The sequence below is a fragment of the Rutidosis leptorrhynchoides genome, chromosome 3 (genome assembly GCF_046630445.1).
Source record: "Rutidosis leptorrhynchoides isolate AG116_Rl617_1_P2 chromosome 3, CSIRO_AGI_Rlap_v1, whole genome shotgun sequence".
Taxonomy (NCBI): Eukaryota; Viridiplantae; Streptophyta; class Magnoliopsida; order Asterales; family Asteraceae; genus Rutidosis; species Rutidosis leptorrhynchoides.
In genome coordinates this window covers 157,226,127-157,250,178 of record NC_092335.1, presented here as the reverse complement: position 1 = coordinate 157,250,178, position 24,052 = coordinate 157,226,127, and the positions used below count along the sequence as shown (strand labels likewise).

The 24,052-nt window shown below is 34.1% G+C and overlaps 2 protein-coding genes across 3 annotated transcripts; one reads left to right on the top strand and one right to left on the bottom strand.

Annotated features, from left to right (window-relative positions):
• Positions 1 to 406: 406 nt before the first annotated feature.
• On the bottom strand, positions 407 to 1,762 carry LOC139900525 (uncharacterized). The gene is made up of 4 exons (XM_071883292.1): positions 1,288 to 1,762; positions 1,111 to 1,176; positions 999 to 1,068; positions 407 to 893 (listed from the first exon to the last, which is right to left on the bottom strand). Exons 1-4 carry the CDS (start codon positions 1,760 to 1,762, stop codon positions 407 to 409), a joined length of 1,098 nt encoding a protein of 365 aa, XP_071739393.1.
• A 19,077-nt stretch (positions 1,763 to 20,839) lies between these two features.
• On the top strand, positions 20,840 to 23,607 carry LOC139896930 (transcription factor HHO3-like). Of its 2 annotated transcripts, XM_071879560.1 has the most exons (6): positions 20,840 to 20,904; positions 21,250 to 21,344; positions 21,724 to 22,010; positions 22,113 to 22,422; positions 22,888 to 22,964; positions 23,144 to 23,607. In XM_071879560.1, the coding sequence occupies exons 2-6, from the start codon at positions 21,263 to 21,265 to the stop codon at positions 23,468 to 23,470; spliced, it is 1,083 nt and encodes a 360-aa protein (XP_071735661.1). In that variant the 5' UTR covers positions 20,840 to 20,904; positions 21,250 to 21,262; the 3' UTR covers positions 23,471 to 23,607. The 2 variants fall into 2 exon arrangements, with proteins under 2 accessions (XP_071735661.1, XP_071735660.1); XM_071879559.1 differs by lacking the exon at positions 20,840 to 20,904 and having other exon boundaries at positions 20,982 to 21,344.
• The last annotated feature ends 445 nt before the right edge of the window (positions 23,608 to 24,052 follow it).

The window sequence follows — 24,052 nt, the reverse complement described above, 5'->3', positions numbered from 1 at the left end:
GTCTAACCTTGTAACCAAACAGGCTTCTGTCGCACGGGGGCTAGAGGACACCCCTTGTGTAGGCAGGAAACCGCATAAGAATGTAATATCTACATAGTAAAAGTATGCGCGAGTAAATATTTCCATTGGCATCAAAAGTATAATTACAACCGCGACACATCCAAATGGATGGAAATTACATGAACTAAAGAGAAAAAATAATGCGCTAAGATATGTTGAATTGATCAGTTCCAACCAGCTACATGTAACATTTCTTTAACAATGTCGCGTGCCAGGTGTGTTTCACAGGTTTCCCATTTAACGAAGCCAGATGGTATGCCCCAGTGTTGCTTGTTCCCACTACCCTATATGGACCTTCCCATCGAGGGCCCAACTTCCCAATATCTTCCGCATGACTTGCGTCATTTTACCGCCACAATAAATCCCCAGATTTATAGGAGCGCGAGCGTACATGCTGATTATAATACTTCGCGATTTTCTGTTTGTTATTAGCCTCATTAACTGCCGTGGAAAGCCTGCGTTCCTCTAGCAAGTTAAGGTTCTCTCGTAAAGCTTCTGAGTTTGATTCTTCATCGAAATTCTGTACGCGGAATGTTTGTACCCCAATTTCTACAGGTACAACAGCTTCTGAGCCATATACCAAACTAAACGGAGTCTCACCGGTGCTTAGTTTAGGTTTTGTGCCATGTGCCCACAACACGTTTGGCAATTCATCTACCCAACCAACATGACAGTGTCCAAGCCTTGCTTTGATTCCGGCCACTATATCCCGGTTGGTGACTTCGCACTGTCCATTCGCTTGCGGATGCGCCACAGATGTGAAAGTCTGTTTAATATTAATTTCTTCGCTCCAACTGCGAAAAGGGTCTCCCGTAAACGGCGTGTCGTTGTCACTAACAATTTCGTTTGGTATACGGAAATGACAGACAATGTCTTCCCATACAAAATTTCGCACTCTTTTTCCTGAAACTGTTGACAATGGTCGTGCTTCTACCCACTTTGTGAAATAGTCGATTGCAACAATCAAGAACTTAATATTTCCTGCATATGCAGAGTCTACGTAAGATACTGTTGCACGTAGTGTAACAATGAAGTAAAAAATTGTATTACCTCGGACTTTTGGAAACGGTCCGACTATGTCAATTGCCCATTTACAAAACGGCCATGCTGAGGAGACTGGAATCATTGGATGCGCAGGTGCCCTGCTAATTGGTGCACGTATTTGACAAGATTCGCTGGGCTTAGTTATGTTTTATGTGTCTGCATACATAGATGACCAATAATAACCTAGCCGCTTGATTTTAGACACAATAGACATATGCCTAGAATGAAGTGGGCATGCACCCTCATGCACCTCACGTATCACTTCCTCTGCCTCATTTGGCCCAACGCACCATAATAATGGCCCTAAATAATTTTTCCTGTATAGGACATTGCCCTCAAGGGCATACATTGGTGCTTTAGTTCGGATCTTCTTTGCGTCAGTGGAATCCGCAGGCAATGTGCCATCCCTTAGGAAAGCAATGATGGGTGTGATCCATGTCGAACCCGATTCTTTGACAGGCGCCACTAAAGGCATCACAACGATAGATTTGGCGTGTAGTTCTTCTATGAAAACTCTTTTACCCGGATGATTAAAGGCTAACGCAGCCAATTTGCTAAGTGCATCAGCTTTCTTATTTTTCCCTCTCATAACATGAGAGACTTGAAAAGTCTCAAACTGATCTGCGAGATTTTGTACTAGCGAGAGATATTGCCGCATGGCTATATCGTGTGCTTCAAAGTCACCATTAATTTGACTGCATACCAGTTTAGAATCCACATAGGCGTGTAGGACTTTAATTTCAAGTTTCTGCGCAATCCGCGTACCTGCTAACAAAGTGTGACGACCCAGAAAATTTCGACTAATTTTTAAACCAAACTCTTGATACGATTTAATATTTTTGACACGATAAGAAAAGTTCTGTTAGGTTGAGTCTCAAAAATTTTGAACTGTTTCATAGATCCATTTGACTTTCGACCATTTCCGATGATTCACGAACAATTGTGTGTAAATAAATGTGTATATATGTAAGTATATATGTATATATATATGATGTCTATATAATTGATGATTATATGTATATTGTAATATATTAATTATTAAATATATGTTAATATATAATTATTAAATATTAAATAATTAATAAATTGTAATATTAATATATGTAATTGCAAGTTAAAATATAGTTATACTATTATTATCACTTTCATTATTATGAATATTAACATTTTAACATAATATATAGATATAAAATTCGATACATTTAATTTGACATATTATTATTACTAATATTATTGTTATCATTATTAATATTATTATTATTATAATTAGTAGTAAAATTATGATTTTAGTTATTATTAAGATTATTAATATTGTAATTTTTATAGTTATCATTATCATTAAAATCATTATTAATATTGTATATAATATTATAAAAATAATACAATTTATCATTAATATCATAAATAATAACATTTTTAATATTATTATTAATAATTATTATTATCATTATTGTTAATATTTTTATTAATTATATAATTATTATTATTATTAGTATTATTATTATTAATATACTTATTTATTTATTAATACTAAATTGATAAAACAGATATAGAATTGGAATCAGTTTTACATATCAATCAAACTGTAATCTATTTTGTTTCATGCCTCTGAATTTGTTATACATCCAAATCAATCGTACAAAATCAAATCCCTATCAATATCAATTAAGTGTACAAATTTGTTACAGATCACTATTTGTTTTGAAACTTCCTCGTGTCATCTACCCTGCTCGATTCTTCCTGTCGGTCCCATATCACCCTTAATTCAATCTTATTACAGCATCCATTGTATACTCCTACTTTATATATCCCTACTGCAATTCCAAATAAAGAAAAGCATAAATCAAACAGACAGATACAAAATTCTGTTAGCCATCTCTATTTAAATTTTCTTTCATTTTCCTGATTGATTCTTCTTTCTGCAATTCGCTACCAGTCAAAATCAAACCTCATTACAAACAAAATCGATCACTATAATCATACAGACAGATAATCCAATTCAGTTAGAAATCACAATCAAGCTTTATATTTTTATTTTTATTTCTGTCCTTCTTTCTCTAATTATAGATTCCTGGTCGACCATCATCACTAGATAACAAAATATTACACTGCTTCTAATATTCGATTCACAAGATATTATCATCTATATATTGCATTGGTTTACTGCAACTGGGAAAGAAAAGTAGAAAAATTAAAAACAGAAATTTGTACGAAAAGTGTTAGCCTTCACTACCTGTTAAATTTTGTTCTTTCCTTTTTCTTCCCGGTTGAAATTTCCTGTCCTTCCTGTCTGATTCTTGTTACACATCCATATCACTTGTACGAATCTATTAGCAATCCACATCACATTATATTCTCTTCTTCTTGTTCCTGTCTGGTTGAATTATTCTGTCAACACTCTTTTGGCTATAAAACAATTGATAAACTCTGTATTTCTTCTACCATAATTTTCATCAAACCGTCACCCAACACCTTCACCACTTTCTATTCTTTCTTCATTCGATAATTATCATCAAACATCTAAAGGTCTTGTTTCTGTTTCGATTAAAACAACCACCACCTTCAAACACCATTGAATACCTTACTCGACTATTTCCTGTTCTCTTCTTTCTCTGATCGAACACCATCAATAAACCCACCTCACCATTTGCTAGTCATTGTTGATGCCTGTCTTATGTTTTCTGTTTCGAACCATAACTGCAGCTACAGCCTTACGTCTTTATTCCTATTTTTTTTTTCTTTTCGACACTGAATAACTGCTACTACTGCCTTTGTTTTCCTGATACTTCTTGCTAAAAACAACGAATAAGATGTATATAATGTAAAGGGTGTAAGATAAAGTAGAAGATAATGATGATAATAATGATGTTGGTATAATAATAAGCAAGGATGATGTTGCCTACCTTTTCTCTTTTTCCATTCGGTTTAAAAGAAGAAGTGGAACCAATTATGGCTGTCGACTTGCAAGTGGCATGGAAGAAATCAATTAGAGGTCAATTTGTAGGGTCCGTATGGGTATAATATTGTCGACTTGTAACTGCAGTCCAATTGTTCTGTTTGCAGCCCAAGATTAAACCACGATTAACCCATTGAAACCCCATCGTTGTTCTTCTGTGCTGCTGCGTGTTTTGTTCCTGTTTAAATCAACACCAACGAAATCCTGATGTCACACAACCCTAATTGAATAAAACAGAAACACGAGTCCCTTTTAATATACCGATCAAAGCAACTGGGTCATTTAAACTATAAAGGGGTTGGGCCATTATTGGGTTACTATGTTCAATTTTATGTTGGGCTGAATGATAGAGTATGATGGGTTATATATATAAATCGGGGTTTAAAACAGATAAGAAGAAGACGGTGGAGTGGTGTTAAGTGTTTTCGGGTTGTTGAGAGGTCATGGGTTCGAGTCCGGTCGGAGGCACTTTATTTTCTTTTTGGAAAATCTTGTGAGGTAGTTGTTGTTGTTGTTGTTGTTATTATTATTATTATTATTATTATTATTATTATTATTATTATTATTATTATTAATTTTATTATTTGTATTATTATTATTATTATTATTATTATTATTATTGTTATTACTAGTATTAAGTATTATTAGTATCATTTTTATTAGTAATATTATTATTATCATTATTATTACCAGTATCATACTATTAGTATTATTATTAATATGATCATTAAAATATCTATTAAAACTATAATTATTATTAAACTTACCATTATTATTAAAAATATTAGTTTTGCTAAAACTATCATTTTTACTTTATCATTATTAGTAAAACTATCATTTTTATTAAAATTACTATTATTAGTATCATTATTATTATTATCCTTAATCTAGTAATACTACAATTATTAATTTTACAAAACCAAAGATATATATATATATATATATATATATATATATATATATATATATATATATATATATATATATATATATATATATATATATATATATATATATATATATTACATAAAGTATACTAATATTACATAAAAAAATTATGTTTTAACTAGTATTATTGATATAATATTAATTAAATATCAAATAAGTAATATATTAAATAATTATATATATATATATATAACCTAGTCTGAATGCTACTATATGTTCATTACATGTTTTAATATATATAAAACTGATATAGGTTCGTGAATCCGAGGCCAACCCTGCATTGTTCAATACCGTCGTATGCATATTTTTACTACAAAATATTGTATTGTGAGTTCATTTGATTCCCTTTTGCTCTTTGCATTTTAGGGACTGAGAATACATGCGCTGTTTTTATAGATTTTATTAAATGCTTTTGCAATCTATATTTTTGGACTGAGAATACATGAAATGCTTTTATAAATGTTTGACGAGATAGACACAAGCAAAACATTCCTCTAATGAATTATTATACAGACGAGAGGTTCTGTTGATTATTATTGAATTAGTTGGACATTATAATTGCCACTAATTGATGTGAATATTTCCCCTTGATTATTATAGCTTGGTAACCTAAGAATTAGGAAACGGGTATGGCCCCTAATTCACGCGAATCCTAAAGGTAGCTACCGGGTTTAACACCCCCACCTAGAATGTTCACTAGACGGAAGAGCTAGTGGGCGTGATGTTTAGTACTTCAAGGTTTATATATTTATTACAGACTGAAAGTTCTGTTTATTTTGGGGATATTATTGATGCGCATTATATGTTAAGGTCGGTTACCAAGCCAGGCAATGAAAGCAAAGTGAATGTTATGTATCGAGAGAATGATTTTTATACACAGGTTATGTGTATGATATTTTGTACACGAGATATGTGTACGGTTACTAAGATTTATGAAAATGGTTTCGTACACGAGAAAGGTGTACTGTATTTAAAAGATATCGCATGTACATTACAGGTGGGTATAGGATTCGGGCCCATTTGTACCATGCACATTTAAATCTTGTGGTCTATCAAAATTATGAATTTCATTGTTTATGATAAACCTATGAACTCACCAACCTTTTGGTTGACACTTTTAAAACATGTTTATTCTCAGGTCCGAAAGAAATCTTTCGCTGTGCATTTGCTCATTTTAAAGATATTACATGGAGTCGTTCATGGCATATAGAGGTCAGAACCTCGCAATGGGACCATCTGTTAAAGACTTCATCCAGGTGGATTAGGACGGGTCACTACACAAAGCCTCATATTTCGCTTCATTGTTTGTGACCGCGAAATTAAATCGTAACGCATATGTATGCTCTTCATCGTCTGGGCCAGTTATAATTACCCCTGCTCCCACACCTTCTTTGCTACATGCACCATCGGTGTATAATGCCCATGGTGTGAAAATTGGTGCGGGTATTTCATGATGTTCAGCTGATACTTCAACATCCGCAGGTAGTTCTGCTAGGTAATCCGCATGTATTTGACCTTTAACCGCACTTCGCGATGAAAAATTTATTTCGTGCTCACCTAACTCAACTGCCCATTTGGCCATTCGACCAGAAACCTCAGGCTTGTATAACACATGCTTAATCGGCTGATCAATTAAGACCACCACTGGGTGCGCTTGAAAATATCGACGCAGATGTTGCGCTGTATGAACCAGTGCATATACAAGCTTCTCAATCGGTGAATAGTTTACCTCACTTCCTGTCAGCGTCTTGCTCACGAAGTAAACCGGCATTTGTGTCTGAGAAAACCTCAGCGTTAATTGCATACGAAACAAATAATGAAACAAAAACCAAACGAATTACCTTCCCGTGATCCTCGATGAGAACAGAACTGATAGATTTCTTTGATGCCGAAAGGTACAGCGTTAGTGATTCACCTAATACTGGCGCAGTTAGTGTTGGTAACTCCACAAGCACCTTCTTCATTTTCTAAAAAGCTGATTCCGCCTCCTGAGTCCACACAAAGTCTTTCTTCTTTAAGCAATTCTATAAGGAATTGAAGAATGGCAACTGTCGTTCCGCAGCTTTTGACAGAAAACGTGTGATTGCCGCAAGCTTCCTAGTCAAACTCTGCAAGTCTTTCTTTGTCTTAGGAAATGGTAGTTTATTGATAGCTTTTATCTTTTTAGGTTTCGATTTGATTCCTCGCGCTGTTACCACATGCCCCAGAAACTTGCCCTCTTCTTCCACGAACTACACTTGAGCAGGTTGAGCTTTATGTTTATCCTGCGTAGAGATGCAAAAGTTTCTAGAATGTCTGCGAGCATCTATTCTTCGGTTTTGCTCTTAATTAACAAGTCGTCCACATACGCTTCAAGATTTCTGCCAATATGGTGTTTAAATGCAATGACGCGCTGATATGTAGCATCGGCATTCTTTAGACCAAATGACATTTTAGTATAGAAATATATACCTTGCGGTGTATGGAAAGCTGTCTTGTCCTCATCTTCCGCGGCCATAAGGATTTGATGATAACCCTTGTAAGCGTCTAAAAAACACTTATATCAATAACCCGACAGCGACTCTACCCTCCAGTCAATCTCCGATAAAGGATAGTTATCTTTTGGACATGCTTTGTTGATGTCCTTGAAATCCACGCACATTCGCCAGTTACCACCGATTTTCTTCACTAATACGGGATTAGCAACCCATGTTTGGTACTGCACTTCTTGCAAAATATTTGCCTTGGAGAGATTATCCACCTTCGCGCATAACCAATTACTACGCTCAAGAGCCACGTGTCGCTTCTTTTGTCTAATGGGTGTAAGCGATGGATTAACGTTCAACTTATGCTTCGCAATATCTCACGGAACCCCAGTCATGTCCGATTCCCGCCATGCGAAAACATCTGCGTTAGCCAACAGAATACCGTGTAGCTTAGCTTTAGTTTCCATTGACAAATTCACCAATTTTGATTTTCTTATCAGGATATAAGCGGTTAGCTACAACTGCGCGGCTTTTAAGTTGTTCTCCCGTACTAGGGATATCTACAAGCATGACCGAACCACATAACTCGATTGGGTGATGCGACGCAAATCGTGGCAATTCCCCTAGAAGTAGGAAACTTAATCAAACCATGCACCACTGAAGGTATGATGTTGAACCTTCGTATAAAGTTTTTGCCAAGAAGTGCATTGTAACGTGAAGTTGAGCGCACCACATAGAAGTCGACTACTTCCCTTCTCGCCATCTGCGGATTCTTATCATTCGCGAGTTCTATCGCAAGCTCTATTCGACCCAGAGGCCACGAGCATTCTCCTGAGAATCCTGATAGAGTAATATCAGGCTGGCGTAAACGTGCCTTGACCTCTGCAGGAAGAAAGCGATAACAGTGTTCATACATAATGTCTACACCGCTTCCCGTATTAATGTGCATGCGCTTAATCTGTATTCCGTGATCCAGAATACGGTATTTGATTATAACAGGCTCGTTGGTTGTATCAATTGATGGAACGGGAGGGAATGAAATTAGGAGGAGTTCTCATTCCCTGTAATCATTGTATTTTCTCCGCTGACCAGCTTTTTCTGCGTCAACCATATTAATAGTCAAGTCAGCATTTTTGGTTTTGTCTGCTTTCTGCTGCCATGCGAAAGTTTTATTTTTAGGAGCTTCATCTGTGGGCTTTCCCCTTGTCTTTCTTTGGTGGCTTCAAATGATCCAACTTTCCTGCACGCAGTGCTTCTAGCACTCGTTCCATTAGGTTTTTTACACCAATTGGTGTCATGACCGTGATCGTCATGGAACTCGCAGTATTTTGTTTTATCCCGCTTACCAAATTCTGTTAGCTGGGTTGGAACCGCAAAGGTCGTGCACACATACTCGGTGGCTAAAATTTCCTTTTTTTGTTTTAGACAAACTTTTCAACGGTGCGTAATTCTGATTGTTAATGCCGCGCTGATTGTTACGATAATTACTGCCACTTAATCGCCTCTTGTCGTTTCGCATGGGACTGCCGCTTGAATATCTGCTGCGAGAGTTGTTACCGCGCCTTTGATCTCGTGAACGATCATCGTCGTCTTTCTTATCATTACGCGAGCTAGTGGTAGGAATATCTGTATCCTCGCCACTCCGCATATAATCATGGAATTCTTTGAGCGCCTCAGAATAGGTAGTCAGCACCGTATGATGCAAATGTTTGACTAGCATTGGGTGGTGCTCAGAACTTATACCATGTATGAGGCCAGAGATTTGCTGTTCTGGCTTAAGATCCGGTATGCGCAAGCACTCATTGGTGTATCTCGTAAGAAATTCCCCCAAGGACTCCATGGGTTTTTGTATGATATCATGACATTCAATATGAGTGCGCTTGCGAGGTCTTTGATTTTAGTACTGCAATAAAAACTTTGTCCACAAATCCATGAATCCGGATATGCTACCAGCTGGGAGTTTATTAAACCATTCTCGCGCAATACCCTGTAGCTTCATGGAAAAAATCTGACATTCTACCGGGTCTACCCATCCTTGGGTGCACATTGCTCCTTCAAAACATTGCAAAAAATCATCCGGATCAGTCAGGACATTGTAGGTACCCAATGTGTGAGGTATTTTCGGCGCAGATGGAAGCGGATACGTAGATATATGTGGAGGAAATTTATCAAATGTAGTTGGTAGCTCAAAGGGTTGTGTAACAGTGTCGCCCTTGAGCCCTGCAAAGAAACGCTTCATCATATCCTGGACAAAATTAGGCTGTGAAAATAAGTGGATCATACCAGGCGGGTCGGCCTGCATAAATTGACCCGCGAGGTTGGCCTGCCCCTGCACATTTTGCCAAGAGGGTTGCCCCGGCGTCTGCGTATATAACCAAGGCTGCTATATGGGGAAAGATGGCAGTCCTGATGGCGCAGAGTATAAAGGCTGATAAAAAGGAGATGAAAATTGCGGTGCAGGCTGCTGCGAAACTTGCGAGTGCGCTGCCGAAAGGCCTATTGCATGCGCGATGCTTTGTTGCTCTGCAGTTGGCGGTGTCCAGTGCGAGTTAGCGTCTGGAATCACACTGTATCCCCAACTATTAAGTAATGCCTGCACATTCGCAGGAGTTAGAAACTGTGACACTGGGCGAGGCGCTTGCGAAGGCTGTAACGGTGTAAACAATGAATTCTGTTGACCATTCTGCGATTGCAGAGGGATTGAAACTGTAGTACTATAAATAGGAAACTGCCCGCAATACACTACGTTTGGCCCCACCGTTCCTCCATTAGGACCAATAGGGATAACTCTCACGTCCACTGTAGAGGACCCTTCCATAACAAACTCCCCCGAATACCGGACGTAATTATGGAAAAGATATTCAGACTTGGTCACCAAACAACCGGCCTTCCGGGAGCAATGTACAACGCGCGCTACCGCATACCGCATAGAGTCCACCCGCATACGCTTACTATAGCTTGACCGCGTACTAGAAGCATGAGGGTGCGTGTCGCGGTATCATCAGTGAACATATTCGTAAATTATTATATGTATTCGTGTAAATAGGCAGGGCCGTCTCGTCAATTCTAATTTTTTTCATATGGGCCATATTCAATTAAAAAAAAATAGGTCTTTTATATACAAAAGTTTTAAATATATGTACGAATAAGTTCAGTAAACACTAAAAAATTTGGTTAAGTACCAGCACTATAGGCTCCTTTAGATTATAAGCCCTGTTCGAACGCACGTATTGCACGTCCTCAAATCCGCCCTGTAATGGGTGTGTGAATTTAGTTTAAAAATATTTAGTTTTTATTTGAAAGGAAATAAAAAAAGGTGATAGTTCACGGATGTTCTGGAACACAAAACGGCACCATCTTATGGTTTACAAAGCTGATTAATGAATATTCCACAAGATATCCATTGATGGATCCAATTAGAATCCGGGTGGGGTAGCCGTGCGTAGGATCCACTTAAAATCTAGAGATTATGGAAAGTTTAAAATGGTTGAGAAAAACGTGAAAAAACGACCTTGTAGAGAGATATAGCCCCTTGAAGCTTCCGAAAAGCCAAACAACCATGATAGAGACCTTAACTACTCTAAACTTGGGGAGGATACGTGTCAGGCCACGCATTCATAAAAATATATAATTTAATTTAATTTATCATGGAAGAATCACTTTTAATGGATATGGATATTCTGAAAGTCTAGATAAAGAATCTCTATGCTCTTAACCCTAACAATAATGAAATAACACTTGTTAAATTTTATATGGTAAGGTTTGTAAACTTATATATTCGTTACGTTTCTAATTTATTATCAGTAATAGTTTTAAGAGTCCGTTCGTTGGACGAAAATTGTAAATATTATCTTTTAAAATCGTTAGTGTAGACGACAATTATAGATGTTACCGATCAAATGTAGTCTATAATTGAGAACATGAAAACGTAAATAAAATAGAATCGTTACACGATAATTCTCTATGAAAAAACTTGTGAAAGAGCCCGTGCTTTGCATGATGTTTTTAAATTAAACAAAAATAATCATTAACGATAAATATACTATATAATAATATGTATGACGATAAAGATGGTATTTACCCATCTCGCAACTGTGTCCGTATAAATATATATTTTCTATTATGATGACCCGGGAATTTCCGACCAAATTTAAACTTGATCTTTATATTTTTCCGACACGACAAGCAAAAGTCTGTAATGTTGAGTCTCGAAAACTTTTGAACAGTACATGAATACATTTGCCCTTTTGACCAATCCCGACGATTCACGAAAAACTATGTGTAAATAAATATGTAAATACATATATATATATATAAAAATAAATATAAATGTATATATATATAATTTTGAATTAATAAAAATACCCTTTAATCAATTAGAATTAAAAACGTAAAATAATGAATAGAATAATTAGGTTAATAATAAAATGATTATATATATATATATATATATATATATATATATATATATATATATATGTATATATATAAGAGTTCTATACAAACAATATTATTGTATAAGTAGTAAATGTTCAAAATATGTTATTATATAAATATTAAATATTATATGGTTAATAAAATATAATAACAATATATTAAATTACAAGTTCAAAAATAACTGATTATACAAATATTATTATTACTTTCTTTATTTTGTTAATATTAATAATAATATTAATATCAATATTAGTTATATTATTAATTTCAATACATATTATATGAAAAGTGATACATTTAATTTATCATATTATTATTACTAATATTATTATTATCATTATTGATGTTAATATTATTATAATTAGTATTACTATTATTATTATCATTAACAATAATATTATTATCATTTTCATTATTATTATTGTCATTTATTATAAATATTATTATTGTTAATTATTATTTACTATTATTATTATTAAATGTTTATATTAATTAATTTTAAGGAAAGTGTCAGGAAACAAACAAGATTGTTTTTATCCCACTTGCTTATACACTTAGTCAGTGATTGGATTTTCATGTCTACAATCCAGTACAAAATGATTCCATTTAAACAGATGTAAACAAAAATCAGTTAAAGAGCAAATCAAACTTTTATTTTTTTTATTTGTTCTTATCTGTTCTGATTTTAAAAGTATCCATCAATTTGGCTGTATATAATTGTTTTAGTTGATAATTTATATCGTAAAAACTTCACAATATCTTTCACAACTCACAAAATTCTTTAACGGCTTCTAATTAAACAAAATTAATGAAAATAAATGAAGAACGACAGATAACTGTTCTGTTCTTGGTCCATTTTTAAAGGCTCGACTTTTGCAAACAAATTCAAAAAGTGTTAAATGCAGTTCTGTTGGAAATCATATGTTCAAACTATCTGCAAAGTTCTAAAGTCCAATTTTTAGTATTGAGTATCAATTTTCGAAGTCAAAATTATGAAGAAAAAGTCAAACAATTTCATTCTTAGCAAAATTCGAATTCTAATGAGAGTTTTAGGTCCAATTGATGGTATGGAAAGTTTCTAAGATTGATTTAAGATCTTTTTCGTTTAGTAAGTACTTACTGATATGATCTAGATTCCAAAATCACCATATGAGGTGTTCATCGTGGTTTTTTTTTTTTTCATTCTGCTGCTGCTTAATTTTTTTTTTATTTCCTTTTCTGTTATAAACGATTCATTAAACTATTGATTGTATCTGTTTCGTTTGAAATCTTGAAACCTAAAATGATTAATTTACTAGATTGAGTTTTATGTTCTGGGTTAATTATGTCGAGAAGATGAAGAAGAAAATGGATAATGTATATTACAGGTTATAATAATTTGGGGTCGAAAGTTAATCAGAAAAACAAATATGGAGTAATGGTTTGAGGGGAATGTCGGGAAACGAGAGGTCTCGGGTTCGAGATCTGGTTGAGACACTTCTTTTTTATCCCGAATTTTGAGGTAGATTTCAAGTTCTAAATTGATTATTATTATTATTGTTATTATTATTATTATTATTATTATTATTATTATTATTATTATTATTATTATTATTATTATTATTATTATTATTATTATTACTATTGCTGTAGTTATTATTATTATTATAAGAATTGATAATAATAGGTATTACACCTATTATTATTATTACAAATATTATTATAAATGTCACTACTATTATTACTATGATTCTTGTCATAATTATTATTATAAGTAATTTTATTATTAATATTATCATTATAGTCAATTACAACTTTTAATTACTATATTATTAAATATATAAAAATATACTTATAAGTAATATTACATATATGTATGAATATTTTATATTAACAATTTTTACATAAATATTCATATAAAACAAATTAGATATTTTTAATATATATATATATATATATATATATATATATATATATATATATATATATATATATATATATATATATATATATATATATATATATATATATATATATATATATATATATATATATATATATATATACATATAACTATATAAATAATAATCATTTACAAATATATATACAAATTACATGAATAATATATAAAGTCATAACATCTATAAATAAGATTATTAATAAAAATTAATTTATCCTTGAAAAAACAACAGTCATGTATAATTATCTTCATATTAATTTATAGTAATAGTATTTATAGTAGTAGTTGTTTGGCACGTGCTTTATAATAATGTATAGATATTATTTTAAGATATTTTAAATTAATTGTATACTTCTATAAACAGAAAATAATATAAAGATTAAGTTTTACTATGCCTTTAATGTATGTGGATATGAATATGGATAAAGAAAAAATAAGGGTAAAACTGAAAAATAAACTAAAAATACAGTACTTTTATAATATTTTCTTAAACTGTCTGTTTTTGTCTGGTGACAATAAATATGGGACGAAAGGGAGTAGAAGATATGAATTTACAGTACTATTTCTTAAACAGTTTTTATCCAAAATAATTGTTTTATTAAAACGTCAGACTCACGCACCTTATATAATTATACACGAATACTTGAAATTAATTTAATTCAAGCGTTTATAGTGTGTTTGGTTGATTAAATTTTAATAGTTTATAGATTATTGTATTAAGCTGAATTAGTTTTCTAAGAATAAAGTGTTAGACGGGTTTATATCCCATATTAAAATTATTATTTTTATATTATTGTCCTTGACCATGTTTTATAAGGGCCCGTTTGGGTCTCTAGCCCACTAATGTTATGTTTGGCTATTTATTCTGGATGTTATACCGCATGTAATCATGGACTTATCAATATACACGGTTTAACATGGTATCAGACAACAACTGTAAACCCTAAAAAAGAAAAAGAAAAGAAAAAGAAAAAAAAAAGATCAAGGCTCTTTCGTCCTATTGTAAATCGACATGTCTCTTCCATGAAATTATGATATAATCTATACAGTTACCTTTGTCACACATTAAATCCCCATCAAACTCAACTACACCAACTGGATCACTCTCTTTCGTACTCGCTGCGCGACATTCAACGTCGACACGTTTTTGAATGGTGCATCCTCAACACATGTTGATCAAGCAGAAGATAAAAAGGCCGATGCGGTTGTGTTGGTTTAGATCTTTTTAACAATTTATGAATCTCTTATGGAACGTCTCCTTAATTAGCAACCCAAAAGCTACCTTAATGCTTGGATTTTTTTTTAGCAAATCGTAAAGCTAGGGTAACTACTGAAACACATGGGACTACGTCTTCACCATCGGTTCTAGTTGCTCACGCTATACGTCTAACCACCAACAATTCACGACCACCAACTAGTAATCTCGAGGTGTGACAAAATTTCAATCGTGGACACTGTCGATTTGGTGAAAAATGTCACTAATTACCTCATACAAATCGCACCAGTTTTTCATCACCTAATACTTCCCATCGGCCTTCTGGAAACTCAAGACCTAATTACTTAGCATTATTGCGGCCCAACAAAATTATATTGCCCAACAGCACATGAAGCCATCCAATTTACCTGCGTTTACACCTTTTAGGCCGAGAACTCCTCTCTCCCAGGTTACGGGCCCACCAGGTTTTTCTCCACTTGGCTCGCAAGCCAATTACATTGGGCATGCATTTACTCTGCAAAATTCTACCTCTATCGAGCCAATTTCTCCTATCTGGCATGCTCATTCCTCGCATTATTTTGCTAATGGGCCTCAACAGCCCACTCCTAGACTCACGGCTGGACAACAGCCACAAGGCCTTGGTTTGGCACAGTTTCTTCATGGGTCGACAACTAGCATGAGCCCATTTAATATTCTACCACAACCTAATCAAGAGACTTTATTATCACATGCTTTCACGACCAGTACGCTTCACGATTATGGTAATACAGGTTAGACTATGGACACTGGTGCGTCCATATATCCTACATCTAGCGTTAATAATTTAAGTACTATTATTAATCATTGCATGTACCCTTCGGTTGTCGACGGTGATGGGAATTCAATTCCCGTTGTTAACACTGGCCATAAAGTTTTTGCCTAAGATTAATAGCTCTTTACATATTTCAAATGTTCTTGTTACGCCCAATATAGTTAAGAATCTTATTCTCAAGCCCTAACCGACCCTAATTGGAAAAACGCTACGATCGAAGAATATAATGCTTTAATTAAATATAGTACTTGGACTCTTGTGCCTCGCCCATCGGACATGAACATAGTTCCTTCGATGTGGTTATTTAAGCACAATTTAACGCAGATGGTTCCTTATCAGGATGACCTCACCTCCGGATGAAAGGAACTAGAAGGGTGTCTCCAATGACGGTTAATTACGCCATCTTTGGTTGGGTTCTTTGTTATGTTCGTAGTCCTTTTCATTGGTGTCTCCAATGACGGTTATATGATGTGTGTTTGCTTGTGTTTTTATGCTTCGTAGTCCTTTTCATTATGATGCTTAATTTGTTTGGTTGTGCCTATTTAGCTTTGGTGTTATGTTTCAGTTGTAGCTCGGTTATAGTTAGATAGGTCGAGTTCTGAGTTTTTGTTCTAGCATGATTGCTTTTAGCGATGTGTTTTGTTTACTTAGATTGGATGTATTGATTATGAGATTTCTTCATTTATTGATGAAAGTTTTTCTTAATTTTAATAGTAATCATTATTTTAGTTGGAAAAAAATATTAGTTCACAGTAATTGAACTATGAACACCAGACTCTCAATTAAACAATAAATAAGAATTATTAGTGCAAAAATTGAGAGAACACGATAATAAAATATATAATTGATAATGTTGATCGTGTGAAAGATACAAGTTCAAAGCAAAACCATCGACCCCTATGTATACAGATAAACACCAAATCTAAAGATTTGGTTTCCAAAATAACTTAGCTATAAATAAGGTAAAGATAAACTCAAAAACTAAACTAATATGCAAATAACTCTAAAGTTGATCTTCTGGAGATAAAACCGAATCAAAACAAATCTTCTTAAAATTTAAACAAATCTCTAGAATATTCCTTAGCTTTGGCATCAAGAAATCTCAAACCGTTGACTTCAGTAAACATCAGAGTCTGCAACTTCAGACTCTAATTCTCCAGATTCTAGCAAGCTTTTGACTCATCAGATTTCCATTTTCCCAACAATCTCCCCCTATCTGATGATGTCAAAACAACCTGCACACCTAATTAACCACCTTAGCATACTCCTTTTCGATAAGCTTACACTTGTTCTTCATGTGAGGAATTTTCTTCAACATGGACAACTTGCTATACAAGTGATTCAACAATTGAACCCTAAAAGGAAGAGTTTGCTCTGTCTCACATCTGGATAATAAACTGATCAACATCTCAATACCAGCTCCTTCAAACTGATCAACCCTAATCAACATCCTTTGATTTCCATTTGTCTTAAACATCAAACCATCCAAATACTCAATATACTTATCATCAACAAACTCTAAATGTTCAGGGACAGCATACCTTTCAACATGTCCCTTTGCTCTTCTTTCTTTCATCTTTAAATCAAACATTCCACAAAAAACTTCATAATCCTTAAGACTTATAAACCCTTCTTCAAACACCAAATGTACCAGCATAAAGACTCTCTTCAACACTTCTTTCACAATAACTTGATCTCCTGCATACTCTTTGATACACACAGCTATGCCTTTTCACTCACAAAAACCCAAACGAACAATTTGATTTATTTTAACTCTCAACCTCCTATCTGGTAAGTGTGTCATTGTTAGCAGTAGAGTTACACCTTCAAATTCAGATTTATCAACCTCAACCTTGACAACATCACCTTCATATCTTCTGAATCTAAATCTCTTGTTCATCTGAGCCCTTAAATCACCCTCTGTCCTTTGCATAGCAGCAGCCACAACCGCACTAGAACTTCCCTGAATATCAACACCCTTATCAGTTATATTCTCCCACTCAACCTGATGATCCCCCTCAATTTGAGCTCTGTTTGACTGCTCCCCCTCAACATTTGCAAAATCTGCATCTGTAGTACCTGCATCATCTGACCTCTTTCTTTTCTCACCGTTTTTGACATCATCTAAAGGCAGAGAAGATATGACCTTCCAAATTTCAGTCTGTTGATTCTTGAGGGAACAAATATCAGAAGCAAACCCAGTAAAGCATTGTCTCAGTTCATCAACACCAACCATCCTCTTCTCCAGCTCAGCCAACCTGTGATTAATTTCTGCAACAGACCCTGAACCATCTGCACTAGACAACCCCTGCATATCCCCAACCAACCTCCTTACCTCCAACAGCTCATCTTTTGAAATAAAATTATTATTAAAGTTAAGATTATTAATCTTAGACTGCACACCAGAGAGCTTGTCATCAAACTCTTTAGTCAACTTGGTCAAAGCCTGATGTAGGCCAACCATGGTGACTGGTGCCTCAGTCTGAGAAGTAGTGCCAGAAGATAAGGGTAGGGTTGGTATGTCCTCACAGCGTTGTAAAGAAAGCTGATCCTTAGACATAGAAGATTTTGAGGCCTGTATCTCACCCTGTGACATGAGTGTGATATTGGCAGCCTGTGCAAGTAAGTGTAAGGATGGAATATTTGGAGTGAGTAGTGGCAGACTTAAGTCTGGGGTAGCAGTTGTCTTGGTCATTGCAGTAGGTTGTTGGATTTGTTTATTTGAGTCCAGGATTAGGACTTCTTCATGTAAGTCAACTGAGTGGGTTTTCTCAGTGACTGTAATGTGGGAATCCAAGTTAACTAACATATTAGGTTCAGGATGCGTTAAAGCACTCCTCTCACCAACCTCTAGCAGAGGTTGTGGAGCAGTACGTGCAACACTCTTCCTAGTGAATTTTTGAGGTGAATTCACAAGTGCTGTAGAATCTAAGGTTGTAGATACGGTGGTATTCTCAGTATGAACTGGTGGGTTCATAAGGTGTGTTGAGTGGATAATTTGTTCAGCAGCAGTGGGTGAAGATGGGTTAGAGTGAGGTGGGATTTTCTCACCCATGGCTTCAGCCTGCTCTGTTTGGGAAACAACATGGGGTGGAGTTTATGTGGGGGTAGAATCTGATTGCTCAGATTCTAAAGATGGTTGACCATTGTTGTGATCTCCTGCAGACCCTGATTGCTCAGATTCTGAAGAAGATGCCCCTGCATACCCTGATTGCTCAGAATCTGTAGGTTGGTCTGCACGGCCAAGATTGACCCAATGCAATATAGCAGGAGTTAGAGCTACCTCTTGATCATCAATGTGACTGTGAAACATTCGAACACTACATTCTGGAAGAAAAGTATACTCATACACACGAAACACCTTAAGTCCATCATACAAAGCAGGTGTCATTGCTTGTTCAAACATTAAACTTAAAAACCTGATGAAAGGCACATTATGATCTCTTGGAGTTTTTTCAGTGAGAACCAAGAGCTCATTGAAGATTAGACGAGCAAAATCAATATTCCTTCCTGTAACTATTGCATGAAACAGATGTGCCTCATAATCATTAACCTCAGTCAGACTACCACATTTGAAGCTCAAACTTCTAATGACATTCGATAACAAAAACATCCACCTAGGAGAGAACATAATAATCTTAACAGAAAAATTAGTTACAGGCAGACCAACCATAGGAAAACAAGATCTCACAGCAGACCTTGACACAGTTCTAACAAAGTTATCCTGTACAGGAAGATTCAAAGCAATTCTTAAATGATTTTCTGTAATAGTTAAAGAATTGTTACCATCTCGATAAGTGCCAGTGATAGATCTATCTTCTCTGTTTCCAACACAGGTATACCAAATTCGCCTAACATCTCTGGAAACATGATAGTTGTCTTGAAGAAAGCCTCATTTAAAGGATGATTTCACATGAACACTACCAAATCCTCATACCCTTCATTGGCAAAATTCGCAGGAATAGTAGCACAAGCAACCCTATTGTTAGCCGAAACCTGCACATCCTTCTCTCCTTTGATTTCCTTTGCCCTAATCATGTTATCGGTTGGAACAAGAACAAAAGGAATGAACTTCGTATTTGACATTAGCTTCAATCAAAAACTTGTAAGAACACGAGTGAATTATGAAAACCGAGAGAGGTTTTGAAGAAGATGATGATCGATGATCGAATGAGAGGGATTAGGGTTTATGTTTGAAGATTAATTTGAAGAAGATTTTGAAGAAAGAAAATTAGGGGAAATATAAATACCTCTGACACCAAAATTTCAAAAAGTTACCATTAACCTCCCTTTAAAATTTAACTTTTACTTTATAAATCCGAATAAAGTAAACTTTGTTGACCAAAGAAAGAAACAATTTTACAGTAAAAAAAAAACTTTCCAGACTCTAAATAACATGGTGTCATTCAGACTCTGAATATGACGTAATCCAGACTCTAATAATATTTTTTTTTTACAACAACAGTTTAGAGAGTATCATCACTGGACAACATTTCAGTTGATGAATTTAACATTTCAAGTTGCCCAAGAAGATAAAAATGCTTTTCTTCGTAAGTCTGGAGGGCTTTCAAAAGTTAGTAATTCTAGATGAGAATGTAAAAAAAATAAAATACTACAAAATTTTGTTAATAAAATTTTAAAATGGAATTTTTGTGGCTGTAATATAAAAAGTGAAATAATGTGGTAAAAATGGAGAAGTACTCATTCGATTTTGATCTTATCTACAAACCATGGTGACATCATTGCCATCTCAGAGACAGGAATCACTCTGGAATATTCAAACCACCCCCTCCAACCCTTCTTCCTTTATAACATCTCTCTAGAAAAACCAAAATATCTACTTTTTCCACACCCAAAATCACCATTTCCAGATTTTCATACAACTTTTTATAAATATATTACCAGTAATTAATCCATTTTTATCTGGAAAATAAGCTGTTAATCAACCTTATCAAAGATTCGTACGCGACGACCTGACTTCAACATCTTCTCCAATACACCACACCACACCCAATTTTTTTTGTAAAGGTATTAAATTTGAAATTCATTAATTAAGAAAAATATAAAAAATCAAGACCTTTTTTTTTTTCTCTTACATCTTTGTCTGTATAATTATATTATAATTATAATTATTTATTATTATATATGTTGTATTCTGAGTTTATTCCCTTTTCTGATTCTTCTTAAGATCCTTTTATTCTCGTTCAAACCGGATCTTACTATGCACCCAGACAAAATCTTCAACCTTTAATGCCCCCCTTAGCTACAAATTTTGATCCAACAAATAAAAAAAGTGACTGTCTTTTGGACCCATTCAATGGTTTTTCATCACAATACTAATAATTTGAGTGATCTTGGTGACAAAATGCAAAGATGTAAAGATTATATGGAAGCTTTAGAAATAGAAAAAAGAAAGATTCAAGTCTTTGAACGTGAGCTTCCTCTTTGTCTTGAACTTGTTACTCAAGGTATGTCCATGGCTTCTTTTATCATCAAGATGGAATACAACACGTTTTATTATTTAGTGAAATTTGACATTTTTCAGTCCAGATCCTTGTTGGGTTTTTGTTTTTAAGCATTATGTATCTTCTTGTTACAAAAATTAAGAAACTTTTTGTTGCAGAATTAGTATCTTGAAATACACACTGTGCACACTCACTTAAAAAAATGTGATTTTCTTCATCTTTGAAAAGTTTCACAACTTACTTAAATTCTTTATGGGTTTTTGTTTTTTTAAAAAGGGGTTCTCTGGATTTCAAGTAAAAAAGTGTTCTTGCTAGATTTTTTGGTTTCTTGTTTAACAACTTTATGTAAAGATTTCATCTTTTCACAATTTTTATTATGCAGCGATTGAAGAATGCAGACAGCAAATGTCTGGAACAACAACGGATTACTTCAATGGTCAATCCGAGTGTTGTGAGCAAACATCAAGTGAGGGCCCAGTTTTAGAAGAATTTATTCCAGTTAAAAGAACTTCATCCATTGATGAAGATGATGAAGAACACTCAAACCAACATTTAATAAATCATAAACCCAAATTTACTTCCAACAAATTAGATAAATCTTCATCATTTACCAAAAAATCAGACTGGCTTAGATCTACTCAACTCTCAATCCGGACCCCAGATCCAGTGGTACTTAATTTTTCACTCAAATAATTTTAATTTTACTAAATTAGCTAACTCCAGATTATGTTTATTTTTGTTTAAAAAGATTGGATTTTTATGTATTTTCAGGAGTTATCTCCCAAAAGAGTGCCGGTTGTGGAGGTAAAAAGTAATGGGTGTGGTGCTTTTCATCCATTCAAGAAAGAAAAAAATTTCGACATAACTCCGGCAGCGGGAAATGAGAAATTATTGAATGTATCCACCGTAGATCAGACAGCTGCTGCCAGCTCCACGGCGGATACAGGTAGCGGTAATGGTGGCTGTGATGAAAATAGAATTGAAGATAAAGGGCAGTCTAATCGGAAAGCAAGAAGGTGTTGGTCGCCGGAGTTACATCGGCGGTTCCTTCATGCTTTACAACAACTTGGCGGTGCTCATGGTCGGTATTATTCTATTATTGGTTAAAATTAGTATTATTATTAATAATATTAATTTATTAATTAATTATTAATACTTTTATCATACTATATAAAAATAATAATATAGGTAGTATAAAATATGGGAGATGGTTTTCACAAAGTACCATGTAAATTTTTGTCTCATAAAATCGTTCCTATGAAGTTGAACTTATATTATTATTATAAATATAATTAATGGTAAAATAGGTAATTAAGTGTACATAGATCAAAAAGTAGTATTATGGAGTTGAACTTATATTATTATTATAAATATAATTAATGGTAAAATAGGTAATTAAGTGTACATGGATCAAAAAGTAGTATGTGAGGATCATCTCATATGAAATATATGAAGATTAATATAATATATATTGAATTGAGTTGAACATTGAATCGGGTTGAATTGAATTGAATTTTTTGTCATGGGATGTTGTTTAATTGTGCAGTAGCTACACCTAAACAAATCCGAGAATTAATGAAGGTTGATGGGCTCACAAATGATGAAGTTAAAAGCCATTTACAGGTTAGCATTTTTGTTTTACCTTTAATTATCACCGTAGCGTATCGTGGAGACCCTTTTAATCTTGACGTAAATATTTCAATTTCGGTTGTGAAGATATTATTCGTATTAATAAGTTTGTGAGTTTGTTTTTTAAAAAATAATTATTAACTATTGATATTATTAATATTAATATATGACAGAAATATCGTTTGCATACAAGAAGGCCAAGCCCTACAATGCATAACAATAGCAATCAACAAACACCACAATTTGTGGTGGTAGGAGGAATATGGATGCCACCACCTGAATACGCCACCATGGCAGCAACTTCAACTCCGACCTCTGGTGACACTAACAATTCAAAAAGTGTATACGCTCCGATTGCTTCTCATCCACCAACTGTTACAGACGCGTCCATGTCTTTAAACAAAAGCCATTTGAGTGAAAAAGATGTCGAACCTGGCCATAATGATTCGCCTTCAACTTCCTCATCCACACACACCACGACAGCATCACCTGCCTTTTGAGATTCCGAAATGGGGTGATTTACATTTCGGCTGTTGTGAAAGTTTTTGTAATGAGGTTTTTGATGGTTCATTTCCTTAATCTCGTTAGTTGTTACATGTGGTAAAACTACGGAGTAATAAACTATATAGCACATAGTAGAGGTTATATATATATATATATATATATATATATATATATATATATATATATATATATATATATATATATATATATATATATAATGATTCGCCTTCAACTTCCTCATCCACACACACCACGACAGCTGCCTTTTGAGATTCCGAAATGGGGTGATTTGCATTCGGTTGTTGTGAAAGTTTTTGTAATGAGGTTTTTGATGGTTCATTTCCTTAATCTCGTTAGTTGTTACATGTGGTAAAACTACGGAGTAATAAACTATATAGCACATAGTAGAGGTTATATATATACAGTGTTGTAAAAATCCGATTACTAGCCGATTAATCCCCGATTAATCATTTTTAAGAGCAATTCGTTCCGATTTTTCAAAATTCGTTTAATTAATCGGTCAACGTCAATTGATAGGTCAAAATCAAATTTGGTAATCAAAGTCGGTCAAAGTCAAA

Excerpts from the sequence above, each read along its gene's own strand:
- LOC139900525 (XM_071883292.1), bottom strand. The coding sequence starts at position 1,762 with ATGCGGCAATATCTCTCGCTAGTACAAAATCTCGCAGATCAGTTTGAG. Across the intron at positions 1,177-1,287 it reads GTCTAAAATCAAGCGGCTAG|TCTCCTCAGCATGGCCGTTT; the intron begins GTTATTATTGGT and ends CAATGATTCCAG. Across the intron at positions 1,069-1,110 it reads ACCGTTTCCAAAAGTCCGAG|TATCTTACGTAGACTCTGCA; the intron begins GTAATACAATTT and ends TACGTGCAACAG.
- LOC139896930 (XM_071879559.1), top strand. The coding sequence starts at position 21,194 with ATGGTTTTTCATCACAATACTAATAATTTGAGTGATCTTGGTGACAAA. Across the intron at positions 21,345-21,723 it reads TCTTGAACTTGTTACTCAAG|CGATTGAAGAATGCAGACAG; the intron begins GTATGTCCATGG and ends TTTATTATGCAG. Across the intron at positions 22,965-23,143 it reads AAGTTAAAAGCCATTTACAG|AAATATCGTTTGCATACAAG; the intron begins GTTAGCATTTTT and ends AATATATGACAG.